The sequence below is a fragment of the Rhinoderma darwinii genome, chromosome 1 (genome assembly GCF_050947455.1).
Source record: "Rhinoderma darwinii isolate aRhiDar2 chromosome 1, aRhiDar2.hap1, whole genome shotgun sequence".
Taxonomy (NCBI): domain Eukaryota; kingdom Metazoa; phylum Chordata; class Amphibia; order Anura; family Rhinodermatidae; genus Rhinoderma; species Rhinoderma darwinii.
Genome location: NC_134687.1, coordinates 163,830,546 through 163,857,020, shown reverse-complemented (window position 1 = coordinate 163,857,020; position 26,475 = coordinate 163,830,546). Strand labels below are relative to the sequence as shown.

Below are 26,475 nucleotides of genomic sequence, written 5' to 3'. Positions count from 1 at the left end.
TCCGGCTGAGGCAGGGATTAAAAATCAATACAGCCCCCCCGACATGTTTCGCTAACTAGTAGCGTCCTCAGGGGTACACTTCGGTATGTGGCAGTGAAATTTTTAAAATTTATGTGTATAGTTTGTCTTGCTACACGTAGCTTAATAAAAGTTGTAAACTCTTATTTTATTTTTATTATCTATTGGGTGGTCAGGAAATAGGGTTTTGTTTGCCTGCAGGCATTCCTTTTTTGACTACAAAATGCTAACTATACCCCTAGATAAATTCCTTGAGGGGTGTAGTTTCCAAAATGAGGTCACTTTTGGGGGGTCTTTATTGTTTTGGCCCCACAAGACCTCTTTAAACCTGACATGGTACCTAAAATATATGCTAAAAAAAAGGAGGCCCCAAAATCCACTAGGTGCTCCTTTGCTTCTGAGGCCTGTGTTTCAGTCCATGACCGCACTAGGGCCACATGTGGGGTATTTCTAAAAACTGCAGAATCTGGGCAATAAATAATAAGTTACATTTCTCGGGTAAAACCTTCTGTGGTATAGAAAAAAATGTATTACAAATGAATTTTGTAAAAAAACTATGAAATTTGTAACTTTCACCTCTACTTTGCTTTAATTCCTGTGAAACGCCTAAAGGGTTAATACACTTTCTGAATGCTGTTTTGAATACTTTGAGGGGTGCAGTTTTCAAAATGGGGTGATTTATGGGGACTTTCTAATATATAAGGCCCTCAAAGCCACTTCAGAGCTGAACTGGTCCTTGTAAAAATCGCCTTTTGACATTTTCTTGAAAATATGAGAAATCGCTGCTAAAGTTCTAAGTCTTGTAACGTCCTAGAAAAATAAAAGAATGTTAAAAAAACTATGCCAAACTAAAGTAGACATATGGTAAATGTTAACTAGTGACTATTTTGTGTGGTATTACTATCTGTTTTACAAGCAGATACATTTAAATTTAGAAAAATGCTAATTTTTGCAAATTTTCTCCAAATCTTGGTATTTTTTACAAATAAATATTAAATTTATCAACCAAATTTTTCACTAAGATAAAGTACAATATGTCACGAGAAAACAATCTCAGAATCGCTTGGATAGGTAAAAGCATTCCGGAGTTATTACCACATAAAGTGACACATGTCAGATTTGAAAAATCGGCTTTGTCCTGAAGGCCAAAACAGGCTCAGTCCTGAAGGGGTTAAAAGGTGGTAAACACGAGCGATATCTGCTTGTGTAAAACCACTTTTACAAGACAGAGCTCTAATATACATACTGTAACTAATGAGTCCTGAAAAGCCTTAGAAAATATTATAACTTTTTATTATGCAAGAAATAACATTTATTTGTTGAGACCAGAATACCCCTTTAGGTGCACTTCCTATTTTAATGGTATTGTCTTGTTTATAAAAACCTATTTTCAACAACCCTATAAGAGAATTCTGAGTTAATAGTTGAGGTCCCCAATTCAGGATATTTCACAACTATGAGTCAGAGTAGAAAGTGGCTAAAAAAATGCTTCTCGGTCTCTGGTAATCCGTAGAGACCAGCATGTCTCTGCAATATGTTGCTATCACGGAGAGCTGTGCAATTCTTCATTTACTCTATGGGGTCTTTCAGGCAAACACTTGCTGCCAGCTTCCCCCATAGATTACAGCTGACTACTGGGGATCTGAGGAAAAGGGATTGTCCAAAGCAGGCAAACCCCTTAATACACTTAAACTGTCCATAGACATTCAATAGCTTTTGGCCAAATGATCAGTTATGACTCCCCCATAAACACGCACGCCTGGATTGGCCAATGTTTATTTCAACAGCAGCAGGAGGATCAGCGACACCCAAAACCCTGCTTCTCTCCCTGGGGAACATAGGTTTCACAAGGTGTAAATCCAACCTGTCCTATACCACTTTTCCCCATACACAGTAGATTTTTGGCAGATCCAGTTGAAATAAACGGGAAACACTGAGAAAAATGTAATGCCTACTGCCAGCTTTAATAATGTAGGCCTTAGTTTGCAGCTGTCACTAGGGGGTCTGGTCCTTATACAGCAATTGACCTCATTAGGATTTATCTACAGCTGTATATAGATTGGAACCACTAGCTGCACTTCACAAAGATTTGTAAGTATCTGTATATATACTGTATACATTTGTAAATAGAAATAGCAAAGAAAAATATGAAAAAAAAACAAGATGTACACTTTAAAGAGGCTCTGTCACCACATTATAAGTGCCCTATCTCCTACATAAGGAGATTGGCGCTATAATGTAGGTGACAGCAGTGCTTTTTATTTAATAAAACGATCTGTTTTCACCACTTTATTAGCGATTTTAGATTTATGCTAATGAGTTGCTTAATGCCCAAGTGGGCGTATTTTTACTTTGCCCAAGTGGGCGTTGTACAGAGGAGTGTATTTCCATTCATTTACTCAGCGCATAGGGATCCTTTTAGATCGCTATGCGCTGTCTTATACTAACACATTAACAATACTGAAGTGTTTAGACAGTGAATAGACATTCCACGGGATGTCTATTCACAAACTCTGCACTTCGTTACTCTGTCTGTGGTAGTTACAGCAGAGGAAGCGTGATCTTGCAAGATCTCGCTGTAAATGACAGGTTACAACGAGATCTCGCTTCCTCTGCTGTAACCACCACATAGTAACGAAGTGCAGTGATTGTGAATAGACATCCCGTGGAATGTCTATTCACTATCTAAACACTTCAGTATCGTTAATGTGTTAGTATAAGACAGCACATAGTGATCTAAAAGGATCCCTATGCGCTGAGTAAATGAACGGAGAGAAGTGCATGACTCTGATTGGTCAGCGTCATACACTCCTCTGTACAACGCCCACTTGGTCTAAAGTAAAAACATGCCAACTTGGGCATTAAGCAACTCATTAGCATAAATCTAAAATCGCTAATAAAGTGGTGAAAACAGATCGTTTTTTTAAATAAAAAGCATTACTGTCACCTACATTATAGCGCCAATCTCCTTATGTAGGAGATCGGACACTTATAATGTGGTGACAGAGCCTCTTTAAATTGTGTATAATAAAAAGTATTCTAAAATTAGCCTCATTCTCATCCATAAATGTCTTTTTTATTCCAGCTAAGAATCTATGTGCAGCCATTACAAAAAGAAACAGCAGTGTACGCAGCCGACACTACTAAAGTTGTGTTTGATTTTTTTGAAGAGTATTTCAATATGGACTATTCTCTTCCAAAGCTTGGTATGTACGTTATTTTATCACTATTAGGCTAGATTCATGACCGAGTGCAAACTCGGACGTGAAAAACTACAGTTTTTCATGTTTGAGTTGCACCCATGCGCGGCCCGTTTTTACCGATCCCTCATAGACTTGAGTCTATCGAGGGATCCCTGAAAATTGAAGAAATTAGGACATGTCCTATTTTTCTACGGACCCTTCACACGGCCGTGTGAATGGCACAATTGAAATACATGCTTCCGTGTGACGGCCGTTGTTTTAACGGCCATCACATGGACGTATACAAAGTTTGTTTGAATAAGCCCTTAGGGTGTACATATTATTAATAGAGAAGAGCTAATTTTTTGCTTATTGATTCGCAAATTGATTCAAGATTGCCAGCCATTAGGATACATCGGGTGAACAGATTTTCCAAGTTTGATATTCACTTTTTGGAAAAACTAAGAGAATAATAAGCGAATCTTTGTATTCTATAGGTGAAATGGCGAATGAGCAGGAATGATTCACTTAGCTCTATATTTTAATTGTGTATGAGAATGTCTGAGATATGAGCAAACATAAATCATTTTGGAGAAATCTTCTCATAGTTCTATATCCCTAAATATAGATAAATAGATATATGTCATGACTTTTAAGTGCCCTAATAATGAAAGCTACATATGCTCATGATCTCTTATGTACAGAATTCCACATGTAACAATACGTTTTCTGCTGTATATAAAAAAAAACAGAAGAAGAAACAAGTCACGACCAGATAATTGGAAAAATACAAACAGTCTTTATTAAAGTCAATTTAGACACGGAGACAACATATAACTATTAAATATATTAAAATACCATAAACCCTCGAACGGGAATGGAATCCGGAAATAAAAGCAGAGCGGCCCCCAGAAAGTAAAAAATGGTCACAAGCAACTCCTATATACAGCTAAAGTGCATAAATACAAACTGTTAGGCAAGTGCTAGGCATAATACATTTGCACAGATGGAAAGGTAAGCATAGTGTAAATAATATATAAATATAGAATGCGGTCCTAAGTACATATAACACACTGAGCAAAATACCTACACCTACATAGTAGAAGATGAATAGGAGATCCGGACCAGGGAGGGGACCTCTGCTTAACCCGACGCGCGTTTCGCTGGTGCTTCGTCAGGGGCACCAGCGAAACGCGCGTCAGGTTAAGCAGAGGTCCCCTCCCTGGTCCGGATCTCCTATTCATCTTCTACTATGTAGGTGTAGGTATTTTGATCAGTGTGTTATATGTACTTAGGACCGCATATTATTTACACTATGCTTACGTGTCCATCTGTGCAAATGTATTATGCCTTGCACTTGCCTAACAGTTTGTATTTATGCACTTTAGCTGTATATAGGAGTTGCTTGTGACCATTTTTTACTTTCTGGGGGCCGCTCTGCTTTTATTTCCGGATTCCATTCCCGTTCGAGGGTTTATGGTATTTTAATATATTTAATTGTTATTGTTAAGGATCTGCCAGGCACAGCTTCTGTATCCACGCCCATAGGTAATCAGTCTGCACCTGCTTCTATGTCTGTGAGACTGACTCCATCTTCCACCACTCAGGATGGCAGGCTTAGGAGTGGGAGAGCCTAACACAGCCTGGCCAGACGGAGCTAGCTCCCGCCCTCTGTCTATTTATACCTGCCTTTCCTGTTCCTCCTTTGCTTGTGATTTTTCTCTGCTGGTTTCCTGGCCCTGCTGCAGCTTCTGTACTATTTGACCCTGCTTCATATGACCCTGGCTTACTGACTACTCTTCTGCTCTGTGTTTGGTACCTCGTACACTCCTGGTTTGACTCGGCTCGTTTACTTCTCTTGTTGCTCACGGTGTTGCCGTGGGCAACTGCCCTGTTTCCCTTTGTTCTGTGTTTCCTTGTCTGGTTGTCTGTCGTGCACTTACTGAGTGTAGGGACCGTCGCCCAGTTGTACCCCGTCGCCTAGAGCGGGTCGTTGCAAGTAGGCAGGGACTGAGTGGCGGGTAGATTAGGGCTCACTTGTCTGTTTCCCTATCCCTGTCATTACAGTTATATGTTGTCTCTGTGTCTAAATTGACTTTAATAAAGACTGTTTGTATTTTTCCAATTACCTGGTAGTGACTTGTTTCTTCTTCTGGTTTTGTTATCTAGTCACTAGAACCACTAGTATATATTGGGGCATTGTTCGGTTTGTTTTCTGCTGTATATGCAGAAAGCCATAAAAATCGAAATGCACGTTTAACGGTGAATTTTCTAAAGTAGCGTGGGAATGTGATTTTTATTGTAGAGCCTTAGGGCAAAGCCCCACGTGGCGGAATTGCTCTGGAATTCCGCTGCGGACACTCCGCAGCGTTAATCCGCAGCGGACCCGTTTCTCCATTGCCTTCCACTTCTTTTTAGTAGGGTTCGTTTAGACGAGGTGGAAAATTCCAGTGCGGAGCATAGGCTGCGGTGCAGAATTTGGTGTCCGCAGCATACAATGGATGTTGCGGACCTGTGGCGGACTAGTTGCAGACTCATTGCGGAAGTTCTCCATTGACTTCAATGGAGATTCTAAATTCCGCAATGAAGTCCGCAGATGTCATGTACATGTTATGTGTGCTGCGGATGCGTATTGGTTTTTTAACATGACATTTCTTCATTCTGACTGGACCTATGTATTTCTAGGTCTACAGCCAGACTGAGGAAGTCAATGGGGCTCCCGTAATTACGGGTGACTATGTGTGTGACCCATAATTACGGGTGACTATGTGTGTGCACCCATAATTACAGGTGACTATGTGTGTGCACCCGTAATTATGGGAACGTTGCTAGGCGACGTCAGTAAATAGTCACTGTCCAGGGTGCTGAAAGAGTTAAGCGATCGGCAGTAACTGTTTCAGCACCCTGGACAGTGACTACCGATCACAATATACAGCAACCTGTAAAAAAAATAGAAGTTCATACTTACCGAGAACTCCCTGCTTCTTTCTCCAGTCCGGCTTCCCAGGATGACGTTACAGTCTAAGTGACGGCTGCAGCCAATCACAGGCTGCAGCGGTCACATGGACTGCTGCATCATCCAGGGAGGTAGGGCTGGATGCCGAAAGAGGGACGCGTCACCAAGACAACGGCCGGTAAGTATGAAATTCTTTTACTTTCGCTAGGGAAAGTGCTGTCCCTTCTCTCTATCCTGCACTGATAGAGAGAAGGGAAGTACTTTCACCTCAATACGCAACGGCCAGTGCGCATCAATTTACTGCACATTTTGGGCAGATTCTGTGCGGCATTGATGCGGACAGTTGCGGAAGAAAACCGCCACGTGGGGCCATGCCCTTACTGCAGACAGTGTTAGGGACTTGATCTCAGACAGAAACCATGATAGCAGTCTGCAAACACACGGTTTCCTTCATTGCTGTCAGGATGTAGCACATGCGGGCACCTGGAAGACTTCTCCCTGCTGCCTGTGACCTCTGTGGATTATACATATGGATGGCAGGATAGAAGTCGGGGAGGTTAGTGTTGAGGCTTTCAAGTGTGTGTGTGTGTGTGTGTGTGTGTGTGTGTGTGTGTGTGTGTGTGTGTGTGAGTGTGTGTGTGTGTGTGTGTGTGTGTGTGTTTTTCTCCCATAATAATTCCCTTAACGTGTATTTTAGTTTTCCAATTAACATCTTTCCATTTTTCAAAACAACAGAAAATTATTTCTCTGAGATGACATTTTGTATAGTTTTGGATAGTATACAGCGCTATTCTTGCTGTCATAATGACTGAGACCTCAACAGAACCACAAAATCAGTGGGTTCACATACATTGGTCACAGTTTGGATACATTGTACAGAAATCCGTCACGGCACCAATTCTGTTAAAAATCGAAGCCATGGCGCCATTAATGCGCTTTCTCTACAAAATAAAAAGAAATTGCGCAGTAAAAGGTGAATTCATAACAGTTGCTGAGTTCTGGGCAATAACTACTAATTATGGGTGTAAAAATCAGGCTGTTCTGCCACAATGAGAGGGCATGCATGACATATTTATTTAGGCATAGAATTCGAGATGTTATTATACAGATTGTTTTTTTTGCCACAATAGTTTCTTAGGGCTTGTTTACATGTATCAGGTTTGTTTGCCTGTAAAAATGCCTGCAGGATGGGTACCATGGACCCATGATATGTGGTGCCCCTCCTTCCCATCTAGCAGGATTTTAGCCTAAGGGTATGTGCACACGATAGCAGGCATTTACGTCTGAAAAGACAGACTGTTTTCAGGAGAAAACAGCTGCCTCGTTTCAGCCGTAATTGCTCCTCCTCGCATTTTGTGAGGCTTCTCTGACAGCCGTAAATTTTGAGCTGTGCTTCATTGAGTTCAATGAAGAACGGCTCAAATTACGTCTGAAAGAAGTGTCCTGCACTTCTTTTGACGAGGCTGTATTTTTACGCGTCGTCGTTTGACAGCTGTCAAACGACGACGCGTAAATGACAGGTTGTCTGCACAGTACGTCGGCAAACCCATATGCCTTATTTTCAGACATAAAATGAGGCATAATACGCCTCGTTTACGTCTGAAAATAGGTCGTGTGAACCCAGCCTTACAGTCTCACCTTCATTCTGTACCGATGACTTTAAAAGACGCTCGTTGTCATTAATGTTGGACACTGTTAGCATAGGTGCACACGTAGTGTCTTCAGGCATATTTCGGGGGGTTTACGCCTCGAAAAACGCCTGAAAAAACGGAAGCAGAACGCCTACAAACATCTGCCTGTTGATTTCAATAGAAATACAGTGCTCTGTACCGACCCGTCATTTTTTTACTCCTCATTTTCTGCGCAGAGAGAACTAAGCCTGAGCATTGGACATATGTGATTAACCCCTTTTTAATGCAAACCAGTGCGATATGAAGTTTTTGCATATACCTTCTAATAAAGCGTCATTCTTTGTGTCATTCTCTGTGCCATTTCATGGTCTTGTTAAATTGAAGAGAAACACCTTAATGTTTTATGTTTTATTAAATGTCTTGTCATTTTAAAAACATTAATGTGACATTGTTTCTGTTCTGTAAATTTTGTATTTATTCTGCAGCAATTTTATTGTTGTTTTTTTTTGTTCTTTTCTTCTCACCAGATCAAATGGCAATACCTGATTTTGGCACTGGAGCCATGGAAAACTGGGGACTGATCACATATAGGGAAACTAACCTGCTTTATGATCCTAATGAATCTGCAACTATCAATAAGCAGAGAGTGGCGGCTGTAATTGCTCATGAGCTTGTTCATCAGGTATAAAATTGAGCTTCATAATATTGCACAAAAATTGTTATTTCGTTCATATCGGTTTGTTTTTTTGTGGCACAAAACTTTCAGCAACTACCATATGCTAGAAAATTTTCAATGTCTGGGGAAAATCTTTACTCTTCTTGGATAGATTATTTTAATTTTCATGTTGGCGATTCTTCCCTTCAATATATGGAGGGATTACTGTGATGGGGGAAACTGCCCACATCTTCAATCTCATAGTTTTGGGAGAGTAGTGGCTACATTTCCATCCTTTAGGGTGTTATGGGGGCAAATATCTAAATCTTTAGCTTACAGATTGTATTATGGGAAAAAATGGAGGTGGAGTGCCTATACGTTCAGACCATATAATGCGTTATGGGGCATACACAGTCTTTTTGTCATTTAGCAAATTATAGCTTACAAAACAAACATATTATAAAATGGAAACATTTAAATGAATGAAGTATCTGGCCCTGAAGTAGTTAAAGAGGCTCTGTCACCAGATTATAAGTGCCCTATCTCCTACATAATCTGATCGGCGCTGTAATGTAGATAACAGCAGTCGTTTTTATTTTGAAAAACGATCATTTTTGAGCAAGTTATAAGCAATTTTAGATTTATGCTAATTAGTTTCTTAATGACCAACTGGGCGTGTTTTTACTTTTGACCAACTGGGTGTTGTACAGAGGAGTGTATGACACTGACCAATCAGTGACTAATCAGTGTCCTACACTTCTTATTGTTCCAGCCCAGCATGATCCACAGCACAGTGTGATTGTCCAGTGAAAGAAGCTGGGCTGGAACAATAAGAAGTGTATGACACTGATTGGTCACTGATTGGTCAGCATCATACACTCCTCTGTACAACGCCCACTTGGTCAAATGGTTGGGCATTAAGAAACTAATTAGCATAAATCTAAAATTGCTTATAACTTGCTCAAAAATGATCGTTTTTCAAAATAAAAACCACTGTTGTTATCTACATTACAGCGCCGATCAGATTATGTAAGAGATAGGGCACTTATAATGTGGTGACAGAGCCTCTTTAAACAAGATGATAATGATTTTGGAAATCAAGGAGACATTTTGTCTCATAGCAATATTTTTGTTAAATTAATTTGACCTCCTATTATACCAAAGTGGGGAAGGCTAATATTTTATTTCCAAAACCCAAAGCCTTTTAGATATAGTCAGTTAGATACCCTTTAGATATCTTTTTCAAACGTCCGTTTGGTTTATTTATTTATTTTTTCCAAACAGATCCGTTAATGAATCCATAGGTTTTCAATGGGGCTTCCGTCATGATTAAAAGCGTTTGTTTGTCTCTGTTTGACAAGTTTCCATCAAGATACGTATTTTCAAGAGGTCGGACAAACGGAAACTGTCTAATTTTTCTGTCCTGTTGAACAATTGGTTCCTAGTGGATGGATTTTTTGTACAATGCAAGTCAATAGGATGCTACAGAATAGGCATCTTGTTGCACCATCCTGTTTGACATCCCATTTGTTTTTTAATAAACTTGCAATTTAAATGAACACCTTTAAAAGAAAACATTAAAAAAAATGATCCGTTTGGAAACGGATGCAAATGGTTACAACGGATCTATTAAAAAAAAAAAGCAAAATAAACTGTACTGTTGTTCTTAGGCCGGGTTCACATATGCGTTCGGTGTTTCTATTGCACTGCTCCGTCATAGGAGCAGAACAACGAAAATACTAGAAGCTCGGGAAACACTGTATGACGGAAGCCAACAGCGCCAGACGGAACTCATTAACGCTAATGGGTTCTTTTGAGTCTCCGTCATACTTTCCGTCATTTTGCTGTGCTATTTTGTCCGTCAAAAACAATATAATCTGTGACGGGAGCCCCCAACGGAGCCTCCAACACAAATGTGATTAGGCCCTAAAAAGCCTACTGTTTCCAGTAAAAAAATATTTTCTATGATGTGATTCAGTATCTTCATGTAAAAAGCTGTTAAATATTACCAAGTAACATAGAGAAAACCTGTAAGTCCTGCGTCCCCCCCACCTACACAGAGTGATTGACAGCTTTTCTTATATGTATGAGTTGGTGTACAGGAATAGCTGTCGATCGCTCTTTGTGGGACGGGGAAAACAGGACTTATACATTTTTTCTATGATATCTGTTATTATTTAAAGGGGATGTCCATTTTTTATTTTTTATATTAATTTATTTAAATAATAGGAAATCATATCGATTTGTAATATACATGTATTTAAAATTCTACTCACATGCCTTTCTTATATCAGTGCAGTATCTCTGTCTAAAAATTAAAAAACGGTATAGCCCACAGATTTGTCCATAAAAAAGCACTCGTATGATAACTGAATGGACAGTCATGTGACCCACATAATGTGACCACTTGAATTCAGGTAACACTGTCCAGGTATCGTGGGGTATGTTTACACGGAGTGCATTCAGGCATATTTTGGGGCGTTTAGTCCTCGAAAAACACCTGAAAAAACGGAAGCAGAAGTTCACATCTGTGTTGGAGGCTCTGTTAGAAGCCTTCGGTCACAGATTCGGTGAAAAATGGCAGGCAACATAGAAGATCCGGTGAAAAGTGGTGGCAAAATAGCAGTAAATGACAGACACTATGATGGAAACCCGACAAAACCAATGGGTTCTGTAGGGCGTTGTTAGTGTCCGTCAGGCGTCGGATTAGGTACATCTGTTTTTTGTTCTGCTTCTATGATGGAAAACAAGAAAGCAGATGTGAACGAGGCCTAATTTACACTACATTGTTTTTCTATTTTTAAAAATGTTCCTGTTTCTTTCTTTATTTCAGTGGTTTGGAAACATAGTGACAATGGACTGGTGGGATGACTTGTGGCTTAATGAAGGCTTCGCCAGCTTCTTTGAGTATTTAGGAGTGAATTCATCGGAACCCACTTGGAACATGGTCAGTTGTCTTTGGAGGAGCCCCGCAGTGGTGTACAGCACCCACGGACTGCAGTTTTGAGGGCTGTGCAGCAAGCACTCTGCACTGCCCCTGACAACCCTTTAAAGGGAACCTATAGGTGCTATTGTTTAAAGGGAACCTGTCGCTAGGTTTTAGGCCACTAAACCACCATGTCATTATAATGCTGGGATTTAGCATCCTATTAAAACTTAAAGTTTTTAGCATTCTATTTTTTTTTTTTTTAAGTTATAAAACAGCATGTACTGTATGCAAATTACCAAAGAAGAGTCCTGAGATGAGTGCCGGTGTACTGGCTCCGGCTTCATCTGAGTACTGAGCATGTGCAGGATGCCGGTGGACTCATCTCAGGACTCTTCTCCGGTAATTTACATTCAGTGCTCACTGCCTGAGGTTGTGGTGTGCATGACGTAGCAATTCAAAGTGAGAAATGTCTTGTGTTTGGTGTATATACAGAAATGTGTAACTTTTTCATTTACTAAATAAGAATTCATATTTTTAAAACTTAAACTCTTTACTTTACAGCTTGACCAAATTTTAATAGATGACCTGTTACCTGTAATGAGAGATGATGCATTACAGTCTTCCCACCCAATTATTGTGAGCGTTTCCACTCCAGCAGAGATTACATCCGTCTTTGATGCCATTTCATATAACAAGGTTGGAAATAATATCAGATATATGTATCTTATACATTAAAAACAAATCTATTGACTATGGATGGAAAAATACGTTTGTACCCTAGATCTCTGAGTTTTTTTTCCCCCTGGTTTATCAATCATGCTTTGTAGCATGGATATTTTTTTTGCTGCAGAAGAGCTGCATCTTTGCAGCGAAATTCGCAACTAAAAAAAAAACAAAACATTTTTCAACTTTAAAATGAAAAAAAAAAAAAAAGACCCCTTTTCTCTTCTCTTCTTCTCTGCATTTGATGCAGACTTTCAACTGGAATTCCCCTGGATTTGCGGAAAAGTTTTCCCCAGCAAATTCGGCCAGTCTGAACATACCTAAAGCACGAGACTCTGACTGAAGCCTCATCAGAGCAATAACTATCGTTTCTCAGTCATATTGGCCAGCAACTGCTTATGGACTGGCATACTAAATTTGTGGACAGTAGTAACAGTATTCCAACGTAGTACAGTCAGTAGGAAGAACTGTTAGGAAGTAAATAGAAATCTGTTGCAATCCTTTAATAATCTTGTATCAATAGCTTTAAATATTTGTTGTTAAGCCGACGCTTTATTTCATCATATTGTTTAATGATTCAGCTAGGGTATTTATTAGCCAGCATAAATTGTGGCAATTTTTTTTATTACACTTACAAGGATTAACTTTTCTATTTACACAGGAGTACACAATACAATGCACAAGAAGTGTTTTGTATACTTGCGCTGTCCTTGTATTACACAGACAACCATAATCTGAATTTAATACTAAATTTCTTGGCTAAAATACCTGGCTGTCCACAACTTCCCCTCATAATTCCCCTCAAGATCACGATGTGCTGAATAAATGAATGGAGAGAAGTGTATGACGCTGATTGGTCACTGATTGGTCAGCGTCGTACACTTCTCTCCACAACGCCCACTTGGTCAAAAAGTAAAAACACGCCCAGTTGCCTATTAAGAAAGTCATTAGTATAAATATAAAATAGGTCATAACTCTGTCAAAATTGATTGATTTTCTAAATAAAAAACACTGTTGTTATCTACATTACAGCGCCGATCACATTATGTAGAAGATAATGTGGTGACAGGGCCTCTTGAACACCGTAACACTCAGTATGTAAAATAGAAGATTAAAAATAATACAAATACACAGTAAATGTGCATTATGTTTACAGGGAGCATCCATTTTAAGAATGCTTGAAAATTGGATTACCCCAGAGAAATTCCAGTTAGGATGTCAGGTACAGTATTAGTCCATTCATCATTTTTCTGTATGCTGTTACTCTTCTAACATATACAACTTACCCATCCTCTATCCTAACATGTCTGTTTTAGTAAATGCTCGTATTTCCCAGAAAATAACAATTCTGCATCAACTTTTCTTAGAACTCTGCACTGTGCCATTCCTCTGTTATTCCTCCTATAAATTTATGAATAAATAGACAACTGGGTGTTGTCTATCATTCCTTATGTCAAATGGGTGTCTCCTTGCAAGGTATTGAACAGTGTCAGACCGTGTAGGAACACATTCCAACTGGTAACACCCAGTTGTCAATTTATTCCTAAATTTCTAGGAGCAATAACAGAGGAACACAACAACGCAGAGTTCTAAGAAAAAATTTCAAGAGAATTCACAGGTCCTCTCTAATTTCTCTTATTTATTAATATGTCAAAAAATAAGCCAATTTAATAATGAAGAGCTTTGAAGCTGAGATTTTTTGTTATATATATATTTTTTTGTATAATTAAATGTTCTACAATTTTCCAATATGCTTTCTGTATTAATTCCTGACAGTTTTCAAGATCGCTGCTTGTTATTATTCAGGAAGAACATTCATTGTTTTCTTCTAGGGGATAAAATTCTGTCCGTGGTCATGTGATGGACACCCAGGTGCTGGGATCGTTAGAAGACACATACTGTAACTGTAATGATCGCAGCACCTTTGTGATCATCACATGACCATGGACAGAATTTTATCCACTGAAAGTAAACAACGGTTGTTCCTACTGAATAAAAAGAAGCAGAGATCTTGAAATTAATCCAGACAGTAAATTGGAAAATTGTGTCAATTTTAATTCTACAAAAAAAAATTACATTTGCTGAAACCAAGCAACTCCTAACAGCATAGGAGCTTCTGCTAAATGCCAATGCCAGGTGATAACCCATCTGGTATCAATAAATAAAGAATGTAAGCAGAATATAATTTTTAAAAGATTTATAAATTTAGATGGACCCTACAATCATAGAACTGCACTGTTGGTAGGCACGGAAATGTCCCTTCTGGTTGTTATTATTTTCTTGTTTGTGTAGGCAATTTAGAATTAACTATATTATTCTTACATCAGCGTTACCTAAAGGAGTATACTTTCAAGAATGCCAAAACTGATGACTTCTGGCGTTCTCTGGCTGAGGTGAGAAATCTATGGAGCTTTATTTAATTCTGATTGTTACAGCCAGGGCCGGCCTTCGGGGGTGTCTGACCTGTGCCATTGCACAGGGCGCATCACTCCAGCAGGTGAAAGTAACAGCTGCGCTGGCTCCCTTCCCCTGCTTGTGTTTCAGAATCGCCCGGGCCCGGCTTCTTCTCTCAGTGGCGTAGAGCCATAGTGGCTGCTAACGGCGACACCGGGCTTGAGGGTGCCCATGCCACCCGCCGGGATGGGCCCCCCTCACGTTCGGCGCTGCCGCTAGCAGCCGCTGTGGATGCTACAGCGGTAGCGATGCCACATTCAATAGTATCTGCGTCCTTAGGACACAGATACTATTGAACACTATAGCAAAGCAGGGAGGTATCTCCCTGCTCTGCTATCTACTAGTCCATTGGCTCCCAACTGGGGTGCCGCGGCATGGAGATTTTTTGCAGCCCCCTTGTAGATAGCACCCCCCACCTCCATAGATGGCACCCCCCTCCCCCCCCACCTTCCTGTAGATAGCCCCACTGTAGCTCTGTGAAGGAGCGAAATCCCCCTGTGGCCGGGGATTCCCCTCCTGGACAGAGCGCTTGACGTCTCTCTCCATATATGGACAGTGACATCAGGGGCAACTCTTGAAGTGGAATCCCCGTCCACGACGTTTCCGGCGCGGTAGCCGGTGATTCGGCTCCAGGAGAAGCCTCTGACGTCACTGTCCATAAATGGACAGATACGTCAGGGGCTTCTCCTGGAGTCGAATCCCTAGTCACAGCGTTGGCAACGCTGTGGACGGTGATTCCGCTTCAGGAGTTGTCCCTGATGTCATTGTCCATATATGGACAGAGACATTATGCGCTCTGTCCAGGAGCGGAATCCCCGGCCACAGTGGGATTCCGCTCTTTCAGGGAGCTACAGTGGAGCTATTTAGAGGAAGGGGGAGGGTGTGCTATCTACAAGGCTGCATGGCACTACCTACAGGGGCGCAGTGGGACTACCTACAAGGGGGCTGTGTAGCACTTCCTACAAGGGGGCTGTGCGATACTTCCTACAAGGGGGCTGTGTGGCATTACCTACAAAGGGGCAGTGTAGCACTACCTACCAAAGGTGCAGTGTGGCACTACTTACAAGGGGGCAGTGTGGCACTATCTACAGGGGGCTGTGTGGCACCATTTACAGGGGGCTGTATGGCACTATCTACAAAGGGGCTGTGCGGCACTATCTACAGGGGGCTGTGCGGCACTATCAACAGGGAGCTTCTGTAAATGGCGGGCTGATGGTAATTTTAGTGAGAGTGGCGGGCTGATGGTCAGCGCAGGCCGGCGTGATGACATCACTGGATCCCATCATCGGCATCGGGCCTAGGTGAGTGAAAAAATAAATATGTATGGCACTGTCTACAACTGTCGATGGAGGGTTCAACTGCCGCGACATCTACTGATGTTCATAATAAAGGGGCAATAGGACTTAATCCATCACTAATTTTACCTGCACAGCAATGCTCCTGGTCACCCTCTGTGCAAGAAACTGCAACACAGCTTGTGGCCGGGAGTTCCATTAATCAAAGTGTTAAGGCATATCCTATTCCATATGATTATATGATGGGGAGCATAGTGACTTAAAGAGGCTCTGTCACCACATTGTAAGTGCCCTATCTCCTACATAGGGAGATGCGCGCTATAATGTAGGTGACTGTGACAGGAGTGCTTTTTATTTAGAAAAACAATCTATTTTCACCACATTAGGAGCGATTTTAGCTTTATGCTAATTAGTTTCTTAATGCCCAAGTGGATGTGTTTTTACGTTAGACCAAGAGGGCGTTGTACAGAGGAGTGTATGACGCTGACCAATCAGGGTCATACACTTCTCTCCATTCATTTAGACAGCACATAGTGACTGCGTTATTCAATATGTGCTGTCTTATACTGACATATTAATGTTACTGAAGTGTTTAAACCGTGACTAGACATTCCTTCCAGACAGGATGAGATGTCTATTCACAATCCCTAAACACTTCAGTAACGTTAATATGTCAGTATAAGACAGCACATAGTGAATAACGCAGTGTCACTATGTGCTGTCTAAATGAATGGAGAGAAGTACATGACGCTGATTGGTCAGCGTCATACACTCCTCTGTACAACGCCCACTTGGTCTAAAGTAAAAACACGCCCACTTGGGCATTAAGAAACTAATTAGCATAAAGCTAAATGTGGTAAAAATAGATAGTTTTTCTAAATAAAAAGCACTGCTGTCATCCACATTATAGCGCCGATCTCATTATGTAGGCGATAGGGTACTTATAATGTGGTGACAGAGCCTCTTTGACACTGTTGCCGTGCAGAACTAGGGTCTTACCTGCACAGAGTTTTGTATGTTCTACTCTTGCCTGTGTGGGTTCCTTCTGGACATTCCGATAGGTTACTTGTTTTCCTTCTAAATCGGCCTTAGTGTCATTCACAAATAGGGAAAAAGAATATGAGCCCCCTTGGAGATAGGGGACTGATATGAATGGTGACAATTTCTGTACGGGGCTGTGGAATATGTTGGCGCTATAAACAATGGGAGATAAACAGGGAATACTCCTGAATTTGTTTGGCAACACAGCTTAACATTTCTTTCTTTCTTTAGGCAAGTAATAAACCAGTCAAAGATGTTATGGATACCTGGACTAGACAGATGGGTTTCCCAGTGCTTAATGTACAATCGGGAAATATTGTGATACAGCAGAGATTTCTTTTGGATCCAAAAGCTGATGCTTCCCAACCAGCGTCTCCATACAAGTATGTGTTTTGTGTGAAATAATTTTCATATTATATTACATTATGTCATATAAAGCTATACCAGTGATAATAAAGCCTTAATGGTTTTTGGTGATTATAAGTTGCAATATTGAGACAGATGTATCACCTCAGTGCACCAGCTGTTTATGTAAAAGTTATGGTGTACTGATACAATTCGGTTAACCTTGAACAAGGTGATAAGTGTCATACATTATTTTTACATATGTATTGCAGATTCACTGCATTTTCTTGTTTATGTAAATAAAACATAATCACTATATAATAGAAGTTAAACAACTATATAATATATTCTGTGTTTCAATTCCCCAATAGTTTTCAAGATATGTGTTTGGCTGTGTTCACATCAGCGTTGCCCATCCGTTGAGGTGTTTTCGATCGGCAGTTTCTGTCGGGTTAAACCCTCGACGGAAAGGCAAACTGAAACATTAGCTTCCGTTTCCCTCACCATTGATCTCAATGGTGACTGAAACGTTGCTAAACGTTTACGTTTGTCACCGTTGTGACAGGGTACCGTTGTTCTGACTGAATCAATAGCGCAGTCAACTGTGCTATTAGTTCCGTCAAGAACAATGGAACCCTGTCTCAATGGTGACATGCGGAAACCATTAGCAATGTTTCCGTCACCATTGAGATCAATCGTGAGGGAAACGGAAGCTAAGGTTACAGTTTGCCTTTCCGTTGAGGGGTTAACCCGACTGAAACCTCCGACGGAACCCCTCAACGGAAGGGCAACACTGATGTGAACAGGCCCTTTGCTATCTATGAATAAGAACACTTTTGTTTACATTCAGAGACTGCAAACCTATACATACCTAGTCCTGCTCTCAGCTTAGAAGAGGATACAACTGTATCCAGTCTAGGCAATGCTCACAATCAGGCCTTGGGACAGGAGAAAGGACCTACTGTGCCACTATTAGATTTGGCTAGGGATAAACCGGAGGGAAAATGGTTTTGCAATCTTAACCTTCAAAGGCTGTTTCTCCAATAGCAAGTACTAACAGCTTGCAGCTGGTATCTCCGAAGCAAGGTACCAGAATTAATAAACAAAAGTATGGTCGTACAATTTGGAGCTAAAAAGTGTTTAGGTACATGACATGAGACAATAAAAACAAATACAATGAATGACAGACTGATCCAGAAGGAGAGAAGACCCTGCCCATGAGGGTTTACAATCTACAGTATGAGGGAAGGGGTATAGGGTAAAAGCTGTTCATCCAGTAATGTTGTGGCAGCAGGTTTATTTCGGTCTGTCTTAAAAGCAGAGGACAAGTCTAGAAGGAGGAGAACAGAGTAATGGTGTGAGGCTTTGGCAGTAAACAAATCATTAGTGACTTTGGTTAAGGGCGTTTCAGTAGAGTTGAGGGATCGGAAGCCAGATTGTAGATGGTCGAAAAGGCAGTTGGTTGAGAGGTGGGAGGACAGTTCAAGATGGACATGTTGTTCAATGAGCTTTGAAGCAAACTGGAGTAGTGAGATGGGGCTATAGGTAGACAAGGAAGATGTGTCGTGGAATGGCTTTTTAAGGATGGGTGTGATGGGTGCAGGTTTACATGAAGAAGGGAATACTCCAGTGGATGGTGAAAGATTGAAGAGGTAGGTTAGGGCTCGGATAAACACCGTAGTAAGGTTAGGGATGAGGTGGGATGGAATTGGGTCAAGTGCACATGTGGTGAGTTGGGATTTGGCGAGTAGGGTGGAAAGCTTTCTATAAGTAATGGTGGAGAAGCAGGTTATTGGGGAAGAGCACTAAGCACTTGTTAAAGAGGCTCTGTCACCAGATTTTGCAACCCCTATCTGCTATTGCAGCAGATCGGTGCTGCAATGTAGATTACAGTAAAGTTTTTATTTTTTAAAAACGAGCATTTTTGGACAAGTTATGACCATTTTTGTAGTTATGCAAATGAGGCTTGCAAAAGTCCAAGTGGGTGTGTTTAAAAGTAAAAGTCCAAGTGGGCGTGTATTATGTGCGTACATCGGGGCGTTTTTAATACTTTTACTAGCTGGGCGTTCTGATGAGAAGTATCATCCACTTCTCTTCAGAACGCCCAGCTTCTGCCTGATCACGCTGTGACGTCACTCACAGGTCCTGCATCGTGTCAGACGAGCGAGGACACATCGTCACCAGAGGCTACAGTTGATTCTGCAGCAGCATCAGCGTTTGCAGGTAAGTAGCTACATCGACTTACCTGCTAACGCCGATGCTGCTGCAGAATCAACTGAAGCCTCTGGTGCCGATGTGTCCGACACGATGCAGGACCTGTGAGTGACGTCACAGATCTGCACTGCCAGAAGCTGGGCGTTCTGAAGAGAAGTGGATGATACTTCTCGTCAGAGCGCCCAGCTAGTAAAAGTATTAAAAACGCCCCGATGTACGCACATAATACACGCCCAGTTGGACTTTTACTTTTAAACACACCCACTTGGACTTTTGCAAGCCTCATTTGCATAACTACAAAAATGGTCATAACTTGGCCAAAAATGCTCGTTTTTTAAAAATAAAAACGTTACTGTAATCTACATTGCAGCGCCTATCTGCTGCAATAGCAGATAGGGGTTGCAAAATCTGGTGACAGAGCCTCTTTAAGAGGGGTTGCAGGGATTGCAGATTGAAGCTTTCTCTAATGTTGTCAATCTTGTGTTGTCTATTCCTCAGCTGAGATGAAAGATGTGGGAGGGGAAACTGGGGGACGGAATAGGGAGTTAAAAGTGGTAGATAATTGTTTGTGGCTGTGGGACAGAGAGGAAATGATAGGAGAGAAGTGTTTGGCAGAAGTGAATGCAGCTTTCTAGGGGAGAAGTGCTTCTTTGTAGGTTGCAAAGTCTTCCTTAGAGTGTGTTTTCCTTCAACATCGCTCTGGAATCCTGGAAGCTTGCATTTTTTTCCCCGTCTGATTGGTGTGTCAGGGCTGTTTATTAATTCGTTGAGTGACTACTGAGTTGAGAGCTGATGTAATAAACAGAGGCTGAAAACCTGTACAGACCTACAGATGAAACCTGTACAGACCTAATACTGCTCAGGAGGAGCCCCTGATGTCACTGTCTATATAGGGATAGTGATTCCAGGGGCTCCAACAGGAGCGGAATGCACGGCTAGAACGTCGGCAAAGCTCTGGCCGGGGATACCGCTCCTGGAGGAGCCGCTGACGTCATTGTCCATATATGGACAGTGATGTTAGGGGTTTTGAGATGCTGGAATCCCAGGCTAGAGCATCAGAAACGCTCTGGCCGGAGTTTCCCACATCTCAAAGCTACTAACGTCACTGTCCAGATATGAACAGTGACGTCAAGGGCTTTCCAAGACAGGAGTCCCCGGCCAGAGAGCTTGCGATGCTCTGGCTGGGGACTCCATAGTTGAAAGCCCTGACATCACTGATATGGACAGTGACATCAAGGGCTTTACCGGGCTTTGTGCATAAATTTGCACTGTGCCAGGGAGTCCTCTTGTTAGGGCTAGGGTCAGTTTTTTAACGGCCGTGTTTCCTGAAAAATGGCTGTTAAAAACGGATCCATTGAGTTCTCTGGGGGAGCGTCGGGCCGTGAAACGGACAAAAATAGGGTATGTCCGATTTTTTGATGGCCAGTATAAACGGGCCATTAAAAAAAAAACGGCTGTGTGAATACAGCTATAGAACTACACTGTTCTGAAAACGGCTGTGTGACGGCCGTTAAAAAAACGTTGTGTGTAGAGAATTGTGTAGACTTGATGAAATTGTAGCAAACCAGTGAGAAATATTAGGTCTGTACAGGTGTTCAGCCTCTGGAAGTAAACAAGAATGTTCCAGTTCCCATAATGGTGGGGAAATGAGAAACAAGATGGAAAGCAACATAACTTTTCATTATATAGTGATTAAACTTAAAAACCCTTTTAATAAATGACTCCCATAAAGTTTATATGCTAACCTATTCTTGATGGGAGGGTCCTCCATGCTGTACTTGACACAATGCAGATAACACATGATGTTTCTGTAATTTCAGCTACCTGTGGAACATCCCAGTGACATACTACGCTACTAACAACTCATTAGTCAAGCACATCAATATCTACAACAAATCAGGTAAAATGAAAGACTGAGCATAACCCTCAGCAACATAATAAGTTCTTTACAAGATACTGCCCTTTCAGCTAGGAAAGAATTCTTAGGCTTAGCTCATACATCAAGGACCATAAATACCTCTAGGCACAGTAGGCCTGTACCTATAATGGGCCCTGGAAGAAGGGCCACTGCTACAGGAAACGCTTGCATAGGAATACATAAAAAAAATTTAAAGATGGGTATGGCTTAAAGGGGTTTTCGAGCTTATGAAAAAAATCTTCAGAAACATAATGAGTTCATTACAAGCTAGTGCGCTTCCAGCTAAAAAAAAATTGCTTAGGCCGGGCTCAAACATGGCATTTGTCTATGGCCGTATTTACCCATAGGCACAGTAGAACTGTACCTACAGGTGGCCCTAGAAGGGTGCCTGCTACAGGGGAAGTTTACATCTTAAAGGGGTTTTCCGAGCTTATAAAAACAAAATTGAGAATTAAAAAAGAAAATTGCTTGCACGGATGTGAAAAACGCATGCCACACGCAAAGCACACTGATGCCAATACGCAACGCGCACGGACAATAAATGTGGGAAAAACACTGCGTTTTCTACGTGTGCAAATCTGACACGCTCGTCTGAATTCAGCCTAAGGCACAACTTTGCACTATCTGTTGCCCAGCATGTTAAACACGATCTCTGCAGAGACAGGAAGGGAGTGGGGGAGCAGAGAGCAGTGGAGATATGAGGCATGTGATTTGTGAAGTTTGTACAACAGGTAGGGGGAGGTTGAGTATACGGAACATCACACAAGCAGGAGATAAACACCAGGAGCATGTCGTGTGTACATGTGAGATTGGCTTACAGAGACATTTCAGCTACAGATGGTATAGTAAGTGACTAATCTTACTGCAGTTAAACATTTGCACACAGTTTTTAACTCTTTAACGACTACTTTTGACGGCAGGCGGTGCAGGTCCTTCGTCTTCAGTGACGTCTTTTGGCGTCGATGTAGAAGAGGCTGATGAGCGCTTCTATGAGCGCTCAACCTCTAAGCAGGAGCTGTAACTAACAGCTTCTGAACTCAGAGATGCCTCCTGAACACATCTGGGATCGTAAAAACATTTGATCCCAACTGTTTAACCTGTGACCACAGCATAATCAAAGACTCCCCTCTACGATCGCATCAACGGAAACCCAGTAACACGATTGAAGACATGGGGATCTGTCTGCAGTCAGCCCTGGGGTCCTAGAAAGGACCCCAGAGCTGTCTGTTCAGTATGCCTGCTGTTAGAGCACACTATGTGCTGCCCTAACAGCAGCCTGTGTCATAGTGACACAGTGTAATATATTAGCATACAAGAATATCATGCTCCCATAGTGCCTCCCACACAGTAGAATGCCAAATAGCTGCCTCCACACTGTATAATGCCCTCTAGCTGCCACCATACAGTAAATTCCCCCATAGATGCACCCATACAGTATAAGGCCAACACAGATTCTACCATACAGTATAATCCACACACAGATGCCCCCATGCCCAAACAAATCCCCCCATACAGCATAATGCCCCATAGCGGCCCCGATGCAGCATAATGCCCCCATAGCTGCCCCATACAGTATAATGCACCATAAAGTATAATGCCCCATAGCTGCCCCATACAGCTTAATGTCCCCATACAGCATAATGCCCCCATAGGTGCCCCATACAGTATAATGCCCCTAAAGCTGCCCCTAGTGTCAGTGCCCACATATAAAGTGCCAGTGCCCTTGTAAATAGTGCCACAGTGCCCATGTAGATAGTGCCCATGTAGATAGTACCCCTATATAGTATCACAGTGTCCATGTTGATAGTGCTACACCCCCTTATAGATAGCGCCACCCCCCCCCCCCCCTGTAGATAGTGCCATTGGGACTCCCTCTAGGAGCGGAATCCCCAGCCAGAGCATTGGTCGGAGATTCCGCTCCTAGAGCCCTGATGTCACTGTCCATATATTGACAGTGACGTCAGTGGCTACTCCTTGAGTGGAATCCCCGTTGCCGACTCTGGCCAGGGATTTCGCTCCAGGAGGAGCCCCTGACGTCAATGTCCATATATGGACAGTGACCTCAGGGGTTTCCTCTAGGAGCAGAATCCCCGTCAGATCAACGGCAATAGGGATTCCAATCAATCAGTAGCCATTAACGTCACTGTCCATATATGGACAGTGATGTCAAGGGCTTCCCTGAGCACTATACTTAAGTAGCGCTGTGCCCAGGGAAACCTCGGAGAGTGGAGGAGCTCCTTCTGCCCCTCCGCTCTAAACTAATTATGAAGCAGGGAGCTTATGGTTCCATGCTTCAGCATTGGGTTCAACTGTATCTACGTCCTTAGGATGCAGATACAGTTGACAGCAGGACATACCCCCGGCCGCCCCAGACAGCGGGACACCACTCGGATTCCGGGACTGTCACGCTAAATCTGGGACGGTTGGGAGGTATTGGTCCAGGGTGTAACATCCAATGTAACTTTGCATTGAATAAAACAAGGTTAAAATATTTCATTAAGTTTTTTTTATTTATATGGATAATGCAATAATCTAACAAATATTTCTATACTTTAGAAACTTCACTAATCTTGGAACCCTATGATAATAATACTGTGGAATTCTTTAAGATTAACAACGTGCACTTTGGATTTTTCCGCGTAAATTATGAAATTCCAGTATGGAATCATCTAGCAACTTTGTTACAGGCAAATCATGATGTCAGTATTATCATATAATATAATAAAAAAATGTTTCCTAATGTGCATATTGTATTGGTTATGGTATCTTGAATATTTATTAGCTTTTGACCCAACAGCTTATGTGAATGAGTGTTTTATTTAGCCAGATATTCTAATATATAGTATGGCTTGAGGAGGGCTATTTGATGAATTTTGCTGGTAGTGGGATTATAAATCAATGCATCTTGTCATCCCATCACAGCTCATACATTTTCTAATACCTATTGGACATTTGCTTAAGGTTATCCAACGCACAGCATTGTTCTGTTCCCTGTGGTTTGTCTTATACTTGACAACTTGTAGCTGTTGTAGGCTGGCTTCTAGTAATGAAAGTCCCTATATGATACATAAAAAAAAAAAAAAACAACATTTCTAGATGCAATTCATTACATACCGATCTTAGAGATTTTCGAGTTTTCATGGCCCAGTGGGTGAGAGCCCATTAACAACCCAAAAAGAAAATGTCAAGAACTTGAATGCCCAGCCTCCGCTGAATTGCAGTAACTGAGTTTTTGTCATTATTATATCTTATATAAAAGTCTGAATGTTATCTTGGAAAAATTTGAGGAACAGAAGCCACAACGCCACAGTTATTTAGAATATAATTACAAAATTTTATTAGGATATACAACATAAAATGACATGTATATAAAATTTAAAGGGATCTAAAAAATCAGTGTGGTTGCTTCAAATCGATTAAATCTAGAGTAACTTGAATAGAAGGTTCTTAATAACTATGTACACCTCACAAAGACCAAAGTTAGGTATCTAAGTCATATCATACGAGCGTACATGCATCCTAATTATGAAAAAACAGGTTCGGTTTGAGGGAGACAGAGGGTTAATATAAAACCATATACTCCTACGTATCCAAAGTCAGAAGGTTGCATGAGTTACGCCATGGTGAAAGTAGATCATGAAAAGAAGGTCAAAGTCAAGGCAAGCACAGTTGGAAAGAAAGATCAAGCGTCTAAAGTATTCTTAAAACAGAAAAAAGATCTGTTATACAATAGCAGGTGTATATGCAAGCTTACCCATAGGGATGGATAGTATAATAGCCCCACACTGCCCCACAGGGGCGCTACCATATCAGGCTGCAGTGCAGTTAACCCTCTGTCTCCCTCAAACCGAACCTGTTTTTTCATAATTAGGATGCATTTTCCATTTTTCCATGATGTAATGAAGCTTGCTACGATGTAGCCATATATCGGAGGTGCTCAGACACTTGTCAGTGGCACCTAGCCTGTGATTTGACCTGCTGAGTCTATATATTTAAACTGAATGTTATCTTGTACAGTCAATATTTTTATAATTGGATGCACTGTAATTTTAGGTTTTTACGGCAGGAGACAGGGCGGGATTAATTGATGATGTTTTTGCCTTAGCAAGGTGAGTATTATTATGCATTGCTATGTTATATGGGGAAGGGGATATATAGTGCAGACATTTTTTTAAGTGCTTAAATTTTTTTTATATACTGTGCGTTAAAAAATTGTTCTCAAGTGCAAATTTAAATACTTACAGTTACAGGGGGTTCATTTACTTATGCACATACACACATCTTGCTGTACATCCATATAGATCAATGGGAATATCATAGCCATAAAGCCTCTTCCATAGACGAGAAAAGAAACCAGTTTTCACCCTGCTGCTGTGATGGTAGTGTTGGCATGTGTGCTCAAAAAGTTATAAAATGACTTTACATTTAGATTGTGTTAAACTGTAGAATGGGTAGGAAAAAACACTATCCATCTATGATGGGTTTACAGCATTTACTGAGAAATATATCTCACCAGAAGACAGGCTGATGTAAAACAATTTTTAACTAGCAAAGACAACATTTGGATAAGGGCCCCAGGGAGTCCGAATGTCCCATTACCCTCACAATGGCATGTCAGAAGTTACAAAACGCAGAGAACGGTCTGGCACATCTGTCTACATTTCTAATAATTGACACAACCAACAAAACAGACAATTGTCACCATTTATATTTAGAAGTGGTTTGGACAACTTCATTATTCAGATCACTATAGCAGCCGGCCAGTCAGACGTGACTTGCCATAAAAATTAGTTCCAACTATCTATATCCGAATACTAGAATTACCAATCATGCATTTGGTTTCAATGTCCATCTGATAGCTGATCTAGTTCAGTTGCCAACTGTTAATTGTCCCTCCTCACTATTACTAAATATACCCAAAAAACATAACACTAAACATATTATTGGAGCAAGATCAAACCTCAGTAGTAAATGTATTAAAGCTAGGCAAGATGACCCCGAGAATAATAAACTCGAATGAAGTGTGCTTGTACTTATTTTCTGATCGAGAATCTAAAAATGATGACCAAATCTTAGGCTGTGTTTACACATACTATTTTTGCAGTGTTTTTTTT

General features: G+C 41.2%; 1 protein-coding gene across 1 annotated transcript in view; it reads left to right on the top strand.

Annotated features, from left to right (window-relative positions):
* ENPEP (glutamyl aminopeptidase) overlaps positions 1-26,475 on the top strand; it is a 61,375-nt gene that overhangs the window by 18,382 nt on the left and 16,518 nt on the right. The window contains exons 4-13 of the mRNA XM_075849731.1: positions 3,104-3,224; positions 8,315-8,469; positions 11,276-11,389; positions 11,933-12,067; positions 13,251-13,316; positions 14,422-14,487; positions 17,116-17,267; positions 21,264-21,343; positions 23,918-24,060; positions 25,415-25,470. Of these exons, the coding sequence (XP_075705846.1) occupies positions 3,104-3,224; positions 8,315-8,469; positions 11,276-11,389; positions 11,933-12,067; positions 13,251-13,316; positions 14,422-14,487; positions 17,116-17,267; positions 21,264-21,343; positions 23,918-24,060; positions 25,415-25,470 (1,088 nt within the window). The remainder of the gene's footprint in view (positions 1-3,103; positions 3,225-8,314; positions 8,470-11,275; positions 11,390-11,932; positions 12,068-13,250; positions 13,317-14,421; positions 14,488-17,115; positions 17,268-21,263; positions 21,344-23,917; positions 24,061-25,414; positions 25,471-26,475) is intronic.